This window comes from Equus quagga, chromosome 5, assembly GCF_021613505.1.
Source record: "Equus quagga isolate Etosha38 chromosome 5, UCLA_HA_Equagga_1.0, whole genome shotgun sequence".
NCBI classification, from domain to species: Eukaryota; Metazoa; Chordata; class Mammalia; order Perissodactyla; family Equidae; genus Equus; species Equus quagga.
In genome coordinates, this window is record NC_060271.1 from 39,766,432 (window position 1) to 39,784,823 (window position 18,392).

Consider the following 18,392-nt stretch of genomic DNA (forward strand, 5'->3'; position numbering starts at 1 on the left):
AAGAGGAGGATTGACAGCAGATGTTAGCTTAGGGATAATCTTCCTCAAAAAAAAAAAGTCACCCGGCAGGAATGGCAGTTGGAGACCAACACTCCATCCCATCTCTCAATCCCTCCACCTCTAAGTACCTGCAGGCAACCCTGCCAGCACCCCATCTAAAGAGTCCCAGAGAAGCTGGCCAGCTTGCCAGGAAAAGAGCCCAGAGGGCGGGCACGAGCAGCCCCGGCCCCGGCGTCTGGCCCACCTTATTGTCTCCCAGAGACCACTGGCCATAGTGCTCCATCTCCTCCACCAGCTCATCACAGGCCGTCTCCGTGAAGATGGGGAACCAGTAGACATCCGGGCAAGGCTGGGGAGGATGGGGACTCAGCCACAGGGGTCCGCAGGGCCACCACCACCTCCTCCCTCTGCCCCCACGGCCCTGTGCACAACCCGCCGCAAACAAGGCCCCTCATGTGGTCCATTCCTTGCCCCACACCCCGGTGTGTGAGCCCTCCAAGCGTCCCCACGAGTGTCCCCATGGAGCAGGGGCTCAGTGAGCTGCTGAAGGGAGAAGGAAACAGAGCCCAGAGCTGCCCTTCTCAGCCGAGGTCACAGAGCTCCCAGTGCCAGGGTCGGGAGAGGGACATGCGTGTCAAGGGAGGAGAGGTCCCAGGCTCCAGGGGAGCAGAGGAGCACCCGCTTCTCCGCCTGGCCCACGGCCCGCAGCCAAGACCACATTTGGGGATGTTTGCCTTCTTCCTGCCTGGGCCAGGGAAGAAGCCTGGGACCCGGCAGACTCCAGCTGGAGAGCACCAGCAGGAGGAGGGGCCATCCCTCGGCCCATTCTCTCACCCCAAGCGCTGCCGGAGCACAGAAAGGCACCTCCCCTCTCCCACAGGTCAGCAGGTTTCCTTCCTCCACCCTCCACACCTGCAGCAGGTGCAGGGGGCAAATCCAGTAGCTTTGGTCCCAGAGGGCACCCAGCCCTTACCATCTCCACCAGCTTCCCCGCCAGGGCCCTGGTGTAGTTCTCATGGATGTACTTCTCCTTCCAGTCCTGTAGGGAGGGGGAACCGGGCTGGGGTCCTCAGGCCTGGCCTGGGCCAGCTGGGGCTCACCCCTTGCTCAACTCCGTGGATGCTCCAAGACGGGCTCCTCCCCCTAGGCCCTGTGCAACGTGAGTGAACGTGTGCGTGCCCGGGGGAGCCTGCATGCACCCACGCCCACTGGGCGCATGTGAATTGTTTGGGTGCACAAGTGTGCCCGCAGGAGCTGGTACTTGCACAAGTCAGTGCATGTGCGCACGTGTGTGCATGTGTGTACCGGTCTGCGTGCACTTATGCGCATGTGCCCGCTCAGCCACAAGCTTGCAATGTCTAGGAATGCTGTCACAATTTTCTCCTCCTCTGAGCATCGCAGCACCCTCAGAGGCGAGTCAGGCTGGGATAGTATACCCATTTCACAGCTAAGATAACTGAGGCCCCAAAGCTTGAGAGGCTCAACTAAGTCACAGCTGACGGGCCACAGACCTAGGCCTCTGACTCCTGGTCCCTGCTCCACTAGATGGGGCTGCCTCTCACGACGCCCTCCTCTCTGGACCCAAATCCTGCCCATAAGCCCCCTGGGACAGAGGGAGGCAGGTGGCCCACAGGGTCCCAGCCACTGTCAGACCCTGAGAGGTAGGCACCTCAAGCCGCAGGATCGCTGGGGTCCCTGCCCGCCCCCCAGGGCCTCACCTCGGGGTTGCTAAACACCTCCCAGAGGTCGTTGTGGAGGTGGGTGGTCTGGTAGCTGTCCAGGGAGAGCAGGTGGCCGAAGGTGTGCCGGTTGGTCAGGAACATGAACACATCCTGGGGAGAGCAGGCAGATGCAAGAGACCCTCCCCTTCCCTCCCTTCCCCTCTCCTCCCCGGGAAGGGGCATGCCTGCAGCCCCCTCTGCCCACCAGGTTCAAGTCCACACGATCTGGGAACCGAGTGCAGGTCACCCCACCTCCCCAGCGCCCACCCAGGCCTGACACTGGAGTCGCAATCAGGGAAGGCTTCCTGGAGGACTGAACAGGACTGAAAGAATGAATGTGTAAAAGAAAAGGATGCTGTTCTAATCCTGAGGTTTTGGGCATAGGGAAAAACACCATCCTGCTGTCACATTTAAAAAATAGCCACAAAAAAACCTGGGTGGAGCCCTGGGAGAGGGCAAGGGTATCCCTTGGACACGTTACTTGGAGTATGTTTAGGTGGGAAGTTTAGTTTTCTTTAGGCTCTGTCAGAAATGTAAATAAAATAGGGTCCGGCCCCGTGGCTGAGTGGTTAAATCCGCACGCTCCACGTTGGCAGCCCAGGGTTCGCTGGTTCGGATCCTGGCATGGACCTAGCACCACTCATCAAGCCATGCTGTGGGGGTGTCTCATACAGACAAACTAGAACGACCTACAACTAGGATATGCAATATGTACTGGGGCTTTGAGGAGAAAAAAAACTTTTTCTAATAAAAATAAATAAATAAATAAAATACACGGTAAAAAACTAGGTCTGCTACGATGATCCCCACAGACCACAGGGACCAGCTTTCATGCCCCAAGTGTGCCCACGGGGCCCTGGCAGCCTTTGAGCAGCCCCGTGGGAATCTCAGAAGCGCCAGGGCCTGAGGCTCCCCATCAATGGGGCCTCCTCTGACCGCCCCGCCCAGGCTGACCTGCTGCCGGATATTGGCACAGAAGGCCATGTCGGCGTCCAGCTTGCTGTGGTGGAACAGATCTGTCTGCTGCAGCTCAGCCCGCAGGGCACTGCCCTTGATCAGGTAAATGTTCGAGATGTAGGGCACGTTCCAGACGCCACTGAGGGATAGAAAAGAAGATGGAGGGGGCCACAGGCAGTGGCAAGGGGTCACAAACTGGGGGTCAGGGGCCAGGGGAAGGGAAAGCCACAGGCTGGGAGGGCACAAGAGTGCAGCTCTGATTCCCCTACCCTGGCCACATGGGCTCAGGATACTTGTCAGGAAGTCCTTCTGGGTGTCTGACCACAGTCTTCCTTGATCAAGGTTCAGAAGGAATTTGAGGGCAACAAGGGCAGGGATCCTGGGGAGGGTGGTGCTGCAAGGCCAGGAGGACAAACAAAAGTGCCCCCCATGCTGTGGGTACTCACACACGCCGCCCCTGCACAATGTCCACGTAGTCCTCGGAGCGGGCGTAGTAGCCATCTGCACTCATTGCCCCCCAGAAGTTCGACCACAGCCTCCCGTGGCGAGTCATCAACGGGGCGATGACGTTCCTGAGGAAGGGAGCCCTCAGTGGGAGTCCTTCTGCCCCCTGGGCGCGTGGGGCAGATCTAACTAGCAACTGGGAAGGGGAGGGGGAGGCCTTTCCACCTGCAGGCACCTCCCTAGGGCAGGGCCTGGACGGGAGTCTGGCCTATCTAGCACCTACCCCCTCCCACAGGGCAGCCAGGAACAGAGGGGTGGGAGGGGGGGGTTTGGGGGCTGGTAGCAGTGGGGTGGGGAACATTTGAGACCAAGACACCGTTGCAAGGCTGGGGCAAGCCCAGGGTAACAGGTGAGGAAGAGGAGGAGGAGGATGAGGAGATGGGGGGAGGGAAGGAGGCAGGGGAGGGGCTGCAATCCATGCCCAGGCTGATCATGCGCAGCGCTGGGCTGGGAGTCCTGGCTCTGAGGGTCTCTCTGCCACCTGCAGCAGCCCACCCCCAGCCTCACTTGTTCTGCTCGATCAGCAGTCGCAGGGTCTTGGGCTCGGTCAGGGCCACGTCGGCATCCACACTGAAGTAGTAGGTGCAGCCACGGTCCTGCCGGCACAGGTCCCTGCAGGGTGGGGGACGCTGGGTGAGTGGGATCCCGGAGCCACCCTGTGGCTGCACTCTCACCGCTGCCCACATCTGCGACCACCATGCACCAGCCGAGGGTCTTCAGAGAGCTGGTCAGCCCGGGTGCAGGTTGGGACCAGCAGCCTCGAAGGTCCCTCCCGTCTCTGAGACCCAAACCCTGGGCCACCAAGCTCTTGAGACGAAAGCCCAGAGCTTGGCAACTGGTGTCAAGAGCCCTGAAAACCCTGGTCCTGGGGAGCCCGGCCCCCACTGCCCAGGGCTCGGGTAACCGGTTCTGCCTTTCTGGAGGGCAGCTTGGTAACTTGTACCAAAAGCTTGAAAACGTCTGTTCTTTCTGTTTATCTGGTCCAGGGCTCAGCAAACCACAGTCCACGGCCCAAATCCACCGCACTGCCTGGTTTCATACTACTCTTGAGCTAAGAACGGTTTTACATTTTTAAATGTTTGGGGAAAAAAAATCAAAATTTATTATGCGAAAATCATAAGAAATTCAAACTTCAGTGTCCATAAATAAAATGCTGTTGGAGGCCAGCCACGCTCATTCGTGCTACAACAGCAGAGTTGAGCAGCTGCAGCAAGGCCCACAAAACCGATTTACACCGATTTACTATCTAGACCTTTAGAGGAAGTTTGCCAACCTCCGATCTGGACTGTCCAATGCTTCCACAGTCAACACAAGTTATTCATCTGTTTGATTTAGCAAAAAAGGAAAAAAATCAGGGGCTGGCCCCGTGGCTGAGTGGTTAAGTTCACACGCTCTGCTTTGGCGGCCCAGGGTTTCGCCGGTTCAGATCCTGGGCGAGGTCGTGGCACCGCTCACCAAGCCACGATGAGGTGGCATCCCACAGGCCACAACTAGGAGGACCCACAACTAAAATATACACAACTATGTACCGGGGGACTTTGGGGAGAAAAAGGAAAAATAAAATCTTTAAAAAAGAGAAAAAAAGAGAAAAAGGGAAAAAAAATCAGAGAGTGTTCCTCAAATTCTCAGCAGTTATCTACTTCTGGCTCTCCAGTCCTTCCCCCTTCTCTGATTTCCTTCCTGAACCCAAACGACGCTGCTCAGCCCCACCCAGGAGCCCCTAGGTTGGCGGGACAGAGACTGTTTCCCCTTTTGATAGATGGTAACGCTGAGGCCCAGAGAGGAGCAGGAACTTGCTGGAGACGACACAGCCTTCTGAACTCTTGTCTCCCAGCCTGGCGCTGCTCCGCCCACCTCCGTCAGCAGAGAACCACGGTGCCCTGGCCCCCAACTCACGCGCCCATGTTCCTGGCATCGGCATTTGCCACCCGCACCTCGGGGCCCACCAGTTTCACAGACTTGTACTCGCCGCCATGCTCTGCCAGGAACTGCTCCACCTGAGCCTTGTGGTGCTGCTCCTGCGGGGGTGAGGGGACGGGAGGATGAGGACGAGGACAGAAGATCCAAGCCAGGGACCACAGCATGTTCTGCCCTGCAGGCTGCTCTCCTGCATTCCTGGCACATCCCTGGCCATCTGCTTTCCCATCTCCAGAACTTTACCCCTGACAGACCTTCTGCTTGGAGTGCCCTTCTCTGCCCATCCTTTGACCACCCTCCCCTGATGAGGCCAGGCCCACAGCCCTCTTAAGAGCCTCTGTCACCAGGAGAGCACCCCCCACCCGCAGGTCCCACATCCAGAGTCACTGATCCTGATGGTCTGGGATGTAGCCCAGGGATCTGCTCTGTCACAAAACACTCCAGGTGATCCCTGGACTGTGCTTTGACAAACAGTCCATACCCAAGGCCCCTTGCCTGGGGAAGCAGAAAGAGCAGGGTCTTTAGAACCAAACCCACGGTTTAGAGCAAAGGCCGGCCTTGCTATGATTAGCTGTGTGACCTTGGTCAAGTCACTTCACCTGTCTCGGCTTCAGTCTCCTCCCTGGTAAAACGGGACGGTGATCATGCCTCCCATACAGGGTCCCCGTAAGGAGTCAACAAGTCAGACGGAGCACACAGCAGGTCCTCAGACATGGCCTGTGACACTTCTCTTTCTACAGATAATTCATAAGCATGCTGTTTGATATCTCCAGGGAAGTTGGAGGCCCCCAGGAGGCCTCCATGCGGCATGTTGCACAGTCGAGTGAATGTCTGTGACACAGGCAGAGAGCTGAGCCGAGTGTGGGCCGTGGGTGCGTGGGGGTGGGGTGCAGACTGCAGGGCTGAGAGGTCTCAGAAAGGGATGAGCCGAGATGGGGCAGCTGAGAAGACGTTCGGGAAGCCCAGGAGCCTTGAGCACAGGCAGCATTCGGAGAGTGCCTCTGGCATCCCAGCTGGGGAAACCAGGATGAGCAAAAGCTGAGAGGTGGGACTTTGTGGGGATGGGAGGGAGAGGCAGGAAAGGGAGGGAGCCAGGAATGCAGATTCCAGGCCTGCTCCCCACGGAGCGGCGGGCCCAGGCCCTCCTCGACTCCCCAGAAGGTCCTCAAGGAATGAAACCAATCTGACTATCACCAGATCAAATTAGGAAGGACTGATTGGGCCAGGGAGGGAAACAATAACGACAATGGCTAAGAGCACCTCCCACGTGTCTCCTATGCACCAGGCACTCCTCTGTGCACTTCACACGTCAACTCCTTTAACCCCTGCAGCAATTCTGTGTGGTTGGTACTGTTGGATCCCTATTCAATTGATGAGAAAACTGAAGCACAGAGAGGCTGAGTAACATGCCCAAGATCACCCAGCTAATATAAGCAGTGGCATGGGAATTCAAACCCAGCCAGAGTCAACAGAAATTTGGGGACACAGCCCACTGCCCACTTCCATTTGCCCCAGATAGCCCTGGTTCAGCCAGTTCCTCAGGATCTCAGGCCACCTCACGAGGCTGGACCCTTGACCCAAGCCACACAGCAACCCCAACAAGTGCCTGCCACTCACATGGTTATGAATAAAAAGCCGCAGCTGTTTCCGGGGGTAGTGGAGGCGCAGAAGCCGCTGGAAGAACAGAGACAGGAACGGCGTGGGCTGCTCAATGAACACGCCGACCAAGACCACAGGCAGAGCTTCATCCTGCAGGGGGAGGGGCGGCACAGGAGTCAGGCCCTGGCAGCCCCTGCTGGGCCCCGAGGATGGCCCGAGGGATCAAGAGCCAGAGGCAGAGGCGTGTGGACTAGCAGGAAAGGGGCCTGGCCTGGGGAGCGCCAAGCAGGATGTGCAGGTAGACAGAGGCAGGGACCGGCAGGGGAGCAGCAGGAGGACGTCCCTGTTGGGGATGGGGAGCAGCATGAGCTCAAACTTGGAGTGACAGATGGCATGCTGTCCAGAGAGCTTGGCTGGCATGGGGTTTGGAGTGGGCCATGAATGAGGAGTAAGGCTCATGGGATGGGTAGGGGGCTGTAGGGAAGCCTGAAGGCCCAGGCAGAAGAAACCGGAACTTGGGCACCTGGGGGAAGTTGGAGCCATGTGGAGTCTGAGAAGGCTTCCAGGAGGAGGCGCCTGGGTGAGGAGGAGGAAGGAACCCCAAACAGGGAGGTGACCCCTTTATCTCCCACCGAAGACAACACAGTCTCTTCCAGAATCGCCCATCCTCCCCCACTCCAGGGGACGGAGCCCCCCGTGTCCGGCAGCCTTACCCCAATGCCCTTGAGGCTGCGCAAGCCCTCGTCACACACTGTGCAGCCCGTCTCGAAGGTCCAGAAGCGAGGGATATAGTTCCCCAGGTAGTTCAGCTGCAGCTGTCGGAGATGAGGGGTCTGAGAGGAGCTGGGCCAGGCCCACCCACCCACGACCACGGAGTCACATCTCTCTGGGCCCTAGTGGCCCACATCCCAGCCCTCTGCCACCCTAAGGGGGCGGGAATGTGATGGTATTTTGGGCGGGTCTTGGAGAGCAGGTTCGTCTCCCTGGAGATGACCGAAGCTGCTCTGAGGGAGGGCAGAGGGAGGACCGACCCGGTGCTCCAGCACTTCTTCATCCCCGGATCTCCTGGGAGCTGGTAAAATGCAGATTCCGGGGCCCCACCCTCTCCGAGAGTCCAACTGAGCAGCAGCTCTTAGATGGGGCCAGGAAATGTGCATTTTGAACAAGCCCCGCTTCCTCCCCGGTCCACGTGATTCTGACGCGGGTGGTTGAGGACCACACTCAGAGACGTGCTGTGAGCCGGGGGCCAGTTCCCCAGGGCCGGCCAGCACCGCAGCCCCTTCTGTAGCTCCAGGAGCGTGGGGACCAGCCTGTCCTGCTCCTGACTGACTACGCCTCAGGCCCTGTGCAAACGCTCAATAAATGTTTGTTGAATGAACAAATGCATCTGCCCTAGGGTGATGAAGTATGGATGCTTTGGGGCAGCTCAGCCCAGGCCTGGATGGGGACAGTGGCCCTCTATGTGTCTTGTGGTCCAGCATGGATGGACAGGGCATCACCGACCACCACAGTAAGGAAAGAAGACGCCACACTGAACTCAGACATGAGCTCAGGGGCAGCAAGCTCACAGTGGGGCCCAGGTGGTTGGCCCTGACCCCAGGAGAAGCTGTGGGGTCACAGTGAGAGCAGAATCAGGGCCCTGGTGTCCCTCCCTCTCTCCCTGCTGGCTGGGCCCCTCCCTACCTTGGTGGGCCCGTTGCCATGAATCAGGACGGGGAGGGTGTCGTAGGCCAGGTTCCGCGCCCTCACATGGCCCATTTCAAACTTGAGCACGACCTCATCTGGGGGTCAGAAAGCACAGATCTGTCCAGCATCAGGCCCAGGGGCCAAACTCTGGGGTTGATGGGCTGGGCTCGAATCCCAGCTCTCCCGCAGTGAGCAGGGGGTGGCCCCGGGCTAGTCACTCCACCTCTCCGAGCCTCAGTTCCTCCTCTGTAAAATGGGGGTAAGAATGGGAGGATTCCATGTCCAGCAGGCACCCAGCACCACGCCCGGCACACGTGAGCATGGAATCCACGGCAACCCCTATTCTTTATTGTGACGACTTCTTAGAGCCGGAAGCAGGGGAGGGGAGAAAGTGAAGACCTGAAACACCCCAGCTCCAGACACAGCTCAGGAAGCCCCGCGGCCAGGCGCTGGGAGGGGCCTGCTCTGACAGGCTTGCAGACCAGCAGGGAGAACAGCCAGCCAGCCAGCCGGAGGGCCTGGGCGGGGCAGGGAGAGATCCTGTCCTAGCGAGAGAGCCCTGCAGCGCGTCCTACCGCCTGTGCTCTGACCTGGTTAGTCTGCACACAAGACAACTGGTCAGAAGCTGCCTTGTCCGACAGTTATAAAATGCACAGGGGCCTTTTCTTCTCAGAGGCCTGAGAAGATGCTGAGGAGGGGGTCCTTTGTGGTGGGTGGTTATACGAGGGGAGCCCCTCTGTGCAAGCTCCTGGCCTACCCAAGGGGTGATCTGGATCCAGCTTCTTAACCTCGGTTCACGAACTCCCAGAAACCATAGGCAGAAGGCTGCAAGGTTTCTGCACCTTCCTGGGAGAGGGGCCACAGCTTTTATCAGATTCTCAAAGGGGTTCATTCACCCCATAAAATCACCAGGCAATGATCTGATCCAACTTCTCTTTGCTTAAGATGGGAAAACTGAGGCTCGAGGGGGATGTGTGACTTGCCTGGGGTCACCCACCAAGATAGCGGCAATGTCATCAGCAGCCACAGACTTGGGGCCAGCCCAAGGGCTTTTGTGGTTTCAAAACCAAGCAGCCTCTCGCTTCTCAAGTCGTCCATCAGCTCCCTGCCAGCTCAGTCCCCACCCCCAGCCCAGGAAGCCTGCACCCGGCAGGTGGGACAGGCAGGGCAAGGAGGAGAAGCAAGCTCACCTTAAGGACCAGGGATGCAGGGCAGGAGTCGGGTACCTCCTGTGTGCATCCCCCAGCTCCGCCAGGCTGAGCGACTGCCTCCCTGCCCCTAGCTCTGTGGACCGACCTCGTGGGCCTCCTTTCGCCACTCCCAGAGAGACACAGCTCTGCCCCAGGACATCCCAAAGGTCCCAGGGGACTAGGCGATGGGGTGGGGGACCTCCCAGCACCATGGCCAGAGAGGAACCAGCCCGCTCTCCTCCTTGGCTCAGGCCCTGCCAGGAATCCCCTCGTCTCCTCCTCACCTCACCCTCTCAGGATCCCCTCCCCATGGGGCTGCTCACCTAAGGCTCCAACCAGGTTCTGGAAGATACGGCAGCGGTGGTCCAGGGTGATGTTGATCCGCTCCTGCAGGAAAGAGGGCGACAGGCTGCAGCATGGACATGGCTCCATCACAGCCAGTGTGGCCAGCCTGCCTCCCACCTCTGCCAGTTCCCCTCCCCACACGTGCCGGCCCTGTCACATCAGGGCAGCTGGCAGCCCTGGGGAGGCCAGCCAGTGGTCAAGCCCCTGGGATCTACTAGTCTCATGGCTCCATTCAGAGAGAACCAGGGACTCTCAGAACTGGAAGGAATTTAAGGAAACAGCTGGTTCCACAATAACAAGGACCATGATAATAACAAACACCCGTCTAGCACTTTCTGTGAATCAATCACTATTTTAAATATTTTATATATATAAATTAAATTAATCTGCACAACATCCCTATGAAAAAGTACTACTGTTATCGCATTTTACAGATTAAAAAACAAGGCACAGAGAGGTTGGGTAACTTGCCCAAGGTCACACAGCTAGTAATTGGCTAAACTGGCATTTGAACCCAGGTAGCCTGGCCCTGAAGTTCCTGTTCACAGCACAATGCTGTCTCTTCAAGATTCGACTGTGTCTCTTGGAACCCTAGGCCAGGCTGAGGAAGGGCAAGTGGCACTCTAGGCTTGGCCCTTATTCCATAGAGACGAGCTCCACTTTTCTGTTTTAGAACCTGGGCTTCTGCAAGTGATGTCGCTGGAGGCAAAGGGGAAGGAGGAAGGAATGAATTAACAAAAACATCAAGTTCATAGTTTCCACTGCACGAGTCCAACCACTTCATTTCATCATTTCGTGGATGATAAAAACCAAGGCCCAGAGAGGAGAAGTGATTTACCCTAGGTCACACAGCACAGCATGGATGGGGGTGGGGGGGTAAGTAGGGCAGAATCCAGGAATCCTGGCCTCCAAGGACTCCCCAGATTTCCTGCCTGCCCAGAGGACACTGGCTGGGTCTGGGGCCACACTGGCCTGGTTCTGCCACCTCCACTCCCCTCGATGATCCCTGTTTCAAGATGGGCTCCGAAGCCTGTCAGGCTCTCCTCAGCCCCCCAGGACAGGGGGAAGGGGCAACTCAGCCTGTCAGTTCCTTTCATCACCATCACCACCATCTGACACGAGGTTATAAATCCCTGTCTCCCCTACTTGGGGGTCCCTGAGGGCAGAGACCCCAACTGTCTGGTTCTCTGCCACATCCCCGCCCTGCACGTGACGGTGTCTTCAACACAGCAGGCTCTCAACAAATATCCACGGAATAAATGAGTGAATCGACGGATGGATAAACACGGGTGTCAGGCCCAACCCGGGGGTTCAGGCCTCAGGGCGGCGGCTCCCAGTGCAGCCTGGCCCGTGGGACCAGCATTCCAGCCCCGCCTGCCGCCTCTTACCCTCTTCTCTGGGTCCAAGAAGATCTTGGTATAAAACAGCTGGTCACTGTCGCTGTCCTGGCCCTCCCACTCGGCCACCAGTTTGCTGAGGTTGGGGGCATAACCGATGAAGCCTGGGGGTTGGCAGGGGACAGGAAGAGACAGACACTCAGCTTTGAGCCTCTAAGCCAGGGCTCTCTTCCCAGCCTCCCCTCTCACCCACCTCCCACTCCTTCACCAACAAGCCCTGCCTCCTCTCAGAAGTCCTCCTGGATTAAGGGGAGGTGATGTCCACAGGCCGGAAACGGCCCGGCAGTTAATGCCACTTGGTGATGAGTTCCCACTGAGCCCAGAGAGAAAGATCGATGGTGTCCACCGAACAGCACCAGCTCAGGTGCTGGGTACCACAAGGCGGTAAATGAATGATTAGACCAGGAGCCCCTGCAGAGCAGAGCTGGGGTGGCACAGGCTTGGAGCTCCTTTTCTGCAGTCATCTGGGAAACTTGGCCCAGAGAAGGGCAGAAGCTAGGTCAAGGTCACACAGTGCATGGGGGCTTCCAGGGAACAGCCCACACAGCTCCCTGGCTGGAACGCAGACTCCCGGCCATCTGGATGAGCTGACTCTCCTGGCCAAAGTGGAAAAGTGGCTGCCAGGGGTGGATCCCCCTTCCAGGGCTGGACGGACAAATCCAGAATAGAATATGGATTTTATTCCCCGTGCAACGGGGAGCCATTGAGAGATGTGAGTGGATTCCCATCTGGCTGCTGGCGGAGAACGGACTGGAAGGGGGTGAGGGTAGAGGCTGGCAGAGCAGTTCCGAGACCACTGCAGGCGGCCAGGAGCCTGGTGCGGCGGTGGCAGTGGGTGTGGACGTGAGATCTCTCAGGTGGAGTGGTGTGACTCACCAGCAGTCTGAGGTGGGGGAGGGCAAGGGAGGAACCAGGGTGACTCCAGTCCTGCCCCGGGGGACAGTGGCTGTTCATGACATGAGGAAGACTGCAGGGGAGCAGGCTTAGGGGTAAAGAGTCAGGGGTTCTACTCAGGATGGCCAGGTTGGGGACCTGTGAGACATGCGCATGGGGTGCCAACCAAGGGGGATCCTCACAACGGCAGCGGAGGGACCCGCTGGAGCCCACCATACACTCCGCCCCGCTCCTCACCTCCAGAGCCCAGGAACCTCTTGCCATCGGACACCACCGGGTACTTGGCCTCCAGCCTGCGGTCGGGGTAGATGAGCTCCTCGGCCGAGAAGACCACCTGGCTCCTGGCCTGCCGGAACTTCTTCAGGAGCTCTCGGGGCCCCGAGGCAAACACCACGTCGTAGCTGTGGCCAGAGCCAAGCCAGGAGAAGACAGGGCAGGGCGGAGGGGAGCCGGGGGCGGAGGGGGGAGAGCGAGGTGGACAGAAGATGGGGCAGGGCGGAGGGGAGCCGGGGGAAGATGGGGCAGGGGGAGGGGAGCCGGAGGACAGCAGAGCAGGGCAGAGGGGGTCAGGGGGAAGATGGGGCAGCATGGAGGGGGCAGGGGGACAGCCAGGCAGAGAGAAGATGGGGCAGGGCGGGGGAAGATGGGGCAGGCGGAGGAGGGCAGGGGCAAGATGGGGCGGGGGGAGGGGAGCAGAGCACAGGCAGGACGGGATTCGGATCAAGGCTCTCATAAACCCCCCTCCCCCCAGCATCTGGGGACTGGATCTGCCCCACTGTTTCTGGCCCTGCCCGCCAGGTTCCCACCCCCACCACGGGCAGAGAGAGGTCCCCATAACCCGTGCCCTTCTCCCGCTAAAGCATGGCTTGCCACCCCTGGGCAGGTCCTCCGCCCATCTTTCCAGCAAGAGTGGGAATGGGCTGCACCAGAGGGTCTTTCCTGGCATCCAGAGACCCCTAACACTGGGCAACCTTAGCTAGAGTGACCACCCCTTATCCCTGATGTCCTGGGAGGGCCTCATTCTAGAATATTCTTCTATCTTCCCACTGAGGGCCCCGCCCAGAAAGCCGCCAGGCACCCACCTGTCTGTGAAGAGAATGACCAGGTTCTCTTTGTCTGCATGCTTCTCCAGAGCTTTCTTCAGCAGCCGAACCTTCAGCCCGCCACCCACCGACGTCTCCTTGTCCCCGTCCCAGTCCTCCCCCAGGCCCAGCGCCTGCAGAGAAAGCACCCTTAATGTGGGCTTCTGCGAAAGAATTAGCTGGCCAGGCAAATCCCCCCACCAGGCAGTGGGCATCTCTGCTTCTGTCTGTCTAGCATCTCCTCCCCTCCCCCGTGGGGAAACCATTCCACCACCGGGCTTAGAGATGGAAAGGCAAGCCCTTACTATGCTGCTGAACCTCTAGATCCAGCTATGCCTGAAGCCACCCTCTACTTCAACCTTCATTCATGTGAGCTAATACACTTTCCTCCTGGCTTAATGTCACTAGTCCGTAAGCTGTCTAGCCAATGCCATGGTCTGTCTTGTCCATCACTCTATCCCCAGTGCCTGCCACGGTGCCTGACACGAGGGGGCACTCAGCACACTCAGCTGAATGGAGGAACGTCTCCCTGCTGGGCCCAGCCCCATGGACTGCATGCAGAGGACAACAAGCCTGTGCCACCAACTGGGCATTAGCCCATGTCTTTAGAGCAGCGTTTAGACAGGCAAGATCTCCATCCCAAAATCCCCTGGGGGGACGTGTGGAAATGCAGATTCCCCAGCCCTGCCCTCTAATCCAGCCACACCCCCCAGGGGAGTGGCAGGCACACTAACGTGAGGACCACCACATGCCTCCCCAGCCTCACTTTCCCACACTCTCCATCGCCAGCACCTCCTGGACTCTGCTTATGTTCTTTCCCGTCACGCTTTTCCTAACCCATCTTCATCCTTCAGGCTCCAGAAGCTTTCCCTGTGGCCCCAAGTCAGTCTGGGAAGGGCGGACACCCAGCTCCTGAACTCTCCCACCGCCCGTCAGCTGTGTCTGCCCCCCGCCCCCCGGGGGGGCCTCACCTGGATCTTGTAGTTGAAGAACTGGGCTGAGCGCTTGAAGCGTCGGAACCCCTCGGACTCCTTCGTGGCCACCGTGAGGACTAGGAGGTTGTCTGGGGACAGAGACAGCGTGGTGAATGGGAATGGAGGATGAGGAGGGGTGTCCCGGTGACCCATCAAGTCCCGGCAGGATGTGTCTTTGCATCAACCCGTTACAGACAAAGGCCCAGGGCCCAGAGCGGGATGGCTGCACCTAAGATCACTCAGCTAATGACAGAGCTGGGACACAAGCCGGGTCTCCCCATCCTCCTCCAGGGCTCCATCCAGCTGGCAACTGACGGACACAACAGGAAGCATCCAGAGCAGAGGTGTCTGCACCTTGCGTTGTAGGACTGGGTCTCCCTGGATCTAGGGGGCTCGCACAGGGTGGTGGGAAGGGTTCACTCTGAGTGCTGAACACCAGGAGGACCTCTCTGGTCAATGTCGGACAGTAGCCCAGAGACCACCACCACTTTCCACGCCCGCACTCAGGGCAGACATTGCTCATCAATCCCAGCAGACTTTCTTGCTGAGCCTCACTCGGCCTTGGATTCTCCCAACAGTGTGAGAACCATTGAGAGCCAGCGAGGAGCAGAAAACGACTTGAAATTCCAGCCTTTGCCCACCTTTTTGACAAGGGACTGCTTTTGGGCTTGGTAGCATGGCTTCACCTCTGCAACAGAACCTGCTGGAAACAACTCCCCAGATGGCATCTCTGGGAGCCGTGGGGAAGCCCCTCCCAGGCCGCACTTTGAGGCTGTGCTCCTTGAGAAGTGAAGGCTCTGTAGCTGGCACGCCTGGTCGGGATCCTAGCTCTGCTCCTTACCAGCTGTGTGATCTCAGGCAAGTCCCTGACCTTTCTGAGCTTCAGTCTCCCCTTCATAAAACAGGGATAAGAACAGTCACTCCTTACCAAGGCTGCTGGACTAATTAAAGGAGATCCCTGCTGGGATGCTGGCACACGCTAAGAGCTTTTACTGGTGCTGATTAGTGAGAGGCAAACACCTTGCTCTTGGCATTCAAGGCCCTCACTCATCAGCCCGCCGACATACTCATTCCCTCCACTGAGCAGGCCCTTCTCTAGGCAGGAGTCCCACCTTGCTGGGCTCCCCTCTCCTGCCAGGGCTCCCGCCCTCTGCCCTTTCACTAACCTTCCTCCAGGTCCCAGGGCCAGTGACAGGGACACCTCCTCTCTGCCGCCACCTCTATGAAGCCTTCTCAGATTTCTCGTGACCTCTCTCCTGCCCTCAGAGGCAGGGCTCCACTTTGCAGCTCTGCATCACTGTTTTACTGGTTGAGCTTTACTTCCCTGGGATCCAGGATTGAACACTATTTAGGGCGAACAGACCCAGCCTGGGGCCAGGCCAGCACAGGCAGGTAAGGCCCTCCCACACCCCCACCGAGGATGTCAGGAGAAGCCTGGGCTAAAAGAACAAAGGGGTCGGTCCGGCCTGGCAGAGCCAACTGAGCAGAGGGGCGGGCTGCTGGCCTCAGAGCAGGGGGCTGGCGCCAGGCAGCCGAGCAGAGATTGGCAGGAATCCCCTGGGGGTGGGCCGGGGACCTGGGGCAGAGGAGGGTGGATTCACCAGGCAGGTGTGGACAGGGGAGGCCTCACCACTGGACCCTGGGGAGCGGAAAGAGGGGCGCTGCTCACACTTGGGGAAGGGCTCCCCCAACTCCTGCCAGCATGGTTACGTCTCCCTCTCCGAGAGGAGAGCCAGAGCTGCCCGCTCTGAGGCCCTCTTGTCACAGACAGGGGCTGCCGGGGACAGGAAGAGTGTCACATTTCACGATGGAAAATGCCAGCGTGTGTGTCTGTGTAGGATTCTGGATTCTGGATTGGATGGGGCTCCTGAAGTGAGGCAGCGGGAAGCGGGCAGGGGAATGGCGGGGGGAGTGTCTCGAGGCCCCTTTCTCGAGCTACTGCTTCTGAACAACAGTAAACGGTGGCTCACCTTTGTTGAACACCATCAGCATGCCAGGCTCTGTTCTCAGCAATTGACACACACTAACCCCCCACTTTACAGTTAGGAACCAAGGCTCAGACGGGGTGAGTAACTTGCCCAAGGGAGCTAGGAAGCGGCAGAGCCAGGATCGGACACAGATGCCGAGACCCGGAGTCCCATCTCTTAACCTCTGCACGCACTGCCCAGACTGGGCCAGCGGCCAGGCCGTCTGTCTCCATCCGTCTAGCTGAGGGGGGCGGAGGACTCTCCCCACACCCCACCTTCCTCCCACCCAGCCTGTCTCTTCTCTGTTGTTCCGGTTGCTGCCACGTGCCCCACTGCAGCCTTATCCAATCCTGGGTTCCTTGGCCCACACAGCACCGCTCCCTGGCCGAGGACCTCAGGAGATCACCCAGTCCACGGGGCCCCAAACCAGCCTGCACATCAGCATCATAAGGGAGGCCATAAAATCCAGACTCCGGGCCCCGGGACAGGGGTCTGAGATGGGCCCAGGGGTCTGGATCTTTACTTCCCAGGTGATTCTGACGTCAGCCGCATTTGGAAACCTCTAATCCAACCATGCCCTGGTCCTGACTCTGGGCCCCAAAGCAGGGGCCTGGGAGTGGTTCACAGCAAGGGAACTCAAGGCAGGCCCCTCTTGCAAGGGACCCTGGCATCATCTCTGAACACCCCCACGAAAGAGCCTCAATGAACCCAGCCTGCACCCCATTCCTTTGTCCTCCCTGCAAAACTTGCTCCTTCCCCCAGAGAGGCCCCAGTCCACCTCCTCCAGGAAGCCCTCCTTAATCTCATCCCTTATCCGGGCAGTCCTCGGCAGTCCTCATGCAGTCTCGGTGTGCCCGGCAGGCAATGTACAGTACAAAGCGGCTCCTCTCCCCTTGCCAGGCCCCCAGCTTTACTTCCTTGGTCTCCCTTCCCCTCACCGTGGCTGGGACTGAGTGCGACTCGGGCCTGGTGCACACTGCCTGGCCTCGGGAGCACCGTGGGAAGGTGATCCAGAAGCGCTGCCACCGGCTGAGCCCTCACTAGATGCCATGCGCTGCGCGAGGCATGTTACATTCCTACCGCATTTAACTATCCACACCCCACGTTGCAGGTGACATCTCCATCCCCCCTTCTACGGGTGAGGAAACTGAGGCACAGAGAGGCGAACTAACCTGCCTAAGGTCACAGAACCTCGAAGCGAGAAGGGAACGAGCTGGAATTCCCCAGGCCCATGCTCCTACCCTCACGGTCCCCTGTCCGACACCCTGGAATGCTGGGACTCCCGGCCGCCTCCTCTCAGGCCTCCCAACGTGAGCACTCAGCTCCAGTCACGCTGTGAGGACTCGCCCCAGCCCACCAGGCCGGGCCAGAGCTCTGGGCAAGCCACAGGTGACAACGTGGAGGAAGTGGTTTCTGAGCACCAGGGCCCTGCTCCCTGCTTTGTCCCATCCAGCCGGGCCCCCTCGGGCTGGGGGCAGGGCTCTCGGCCCTCCTGACCCGCTGCCCAAAGTCCAGCAGTGGTTTCCCCAGATGGACAACCTGTGATCCAGGGTCAACAGAGATAACGAGAGACAACAGAGGGGAGCGGCACAGACAGATTGCTGGGCACTCGCAGTCTGAGCCTCTCTGTGCCTCTGTTTCCCCATCTGTAAAATGGGAGCAGTAACAACAATAACATTACCTCCCTCAAGACACTCTCGTGAGGATTAAATGAGCTAATGTCCGTCACGTGCCTAACACAGTACCTGGCCAAGCGGCCAAACGGGTTCTTGTCATAGGGAGCCTCCCCAAAGAGAGGGGGCTGTGGAGGCAGGTGCTGCCCTGGGGGTCGGGGATGGAGAGGAGCTGCCTTCCTGAGCAAGAATAATGCGAAGAGGCTGAGCTAGGGGGCTTGCAGGGAGTGCGGACACCCCCCCGGGGTCCTAAGAGAAGGCTGAGAACTCAAGCCTGGGTCGGCTGTGCTCTGGCTGATGTCCCCTCTGCCCCAAGCAGAGCCAGCCCGGGCAAGGGGGTGAATGGTCAGTGTGCGGCCTCGGCTCTCAAGGCATCGTCATGACACATGTCATGACACACCCAGTCCGCTCTCTGGGGACGTGGGAATGAATGGAGCTCCTCCCCCATCCTCCAGGCCCACCTGGGGCTGGAACAGATGCCAGAAA

General features: G+C 59.0%; 1 protein-coding gene across 2 annotated transcripts in view; it reads right to left on the reverse strand.

Moving 5' to 3' along the window:
* PLOD1 (procollagen-lysine,2-oxoglutarate 5-dioxygenase 1) overlaps positions 1-18,392 on the reverse strand; it is a 26,394-nt gene that overhangs the window by 4,654 nt on the left and 3,348 nt on the right. For both annotated transcript variants that reach the window (XM_046660894.1, XM_046660895.1), the window contains 15 exons: positions 14,264-14,355; positions 13,293-13,426; positions 12,448-12,611; positions 11,308-11,420; positions 9,898-9,961; positions 8,382-8,479; positions 7,412-7,513; positions 6,717-6,848; positions 5,079-5,200; positions 3,690-3,794; positions 3,125-3,250; positions 2,676-2,817; positions 1,719-1,832; positions 974-1,039; positions 245-349 (listed from right to left, as the gene is read on the reverse strand). In XM_046660894.1, the coding sequence (XP_046516850.1) occupies positions 245-349; positions 974-1,039; positions 1,719-1,832; positions 2,676-2,817; positions 3,125-3,250; positions 3,690-3,794; positions 5,079-5,200; positions 6,717-6,848; positions 7,412-7,513; positions 8,382-8,479; positions 9,898-9,961; positions 11,308-11,420; positions 12,448-12,611; positions 13,293-13,426; positions 14,264-14,355 (1,679 nt within the window). The remainder of the gene's footprint in view (positions 1-244; positions 350-973; positions 1,040-1,718; positions 1,833-2,675; positions 2,818-3,124; positions 3,251-3,689; positions 3,795-5,078; positions 5,201-6,716; positions 6,849-7,411; positions 7,514-8,381; positions 8,480-9,897; positions 9,962-11,307; positions 11,421-12,447; positions 12,612-13,292; positions 13,427-14,263; positions 14,356-18,392) is intronic.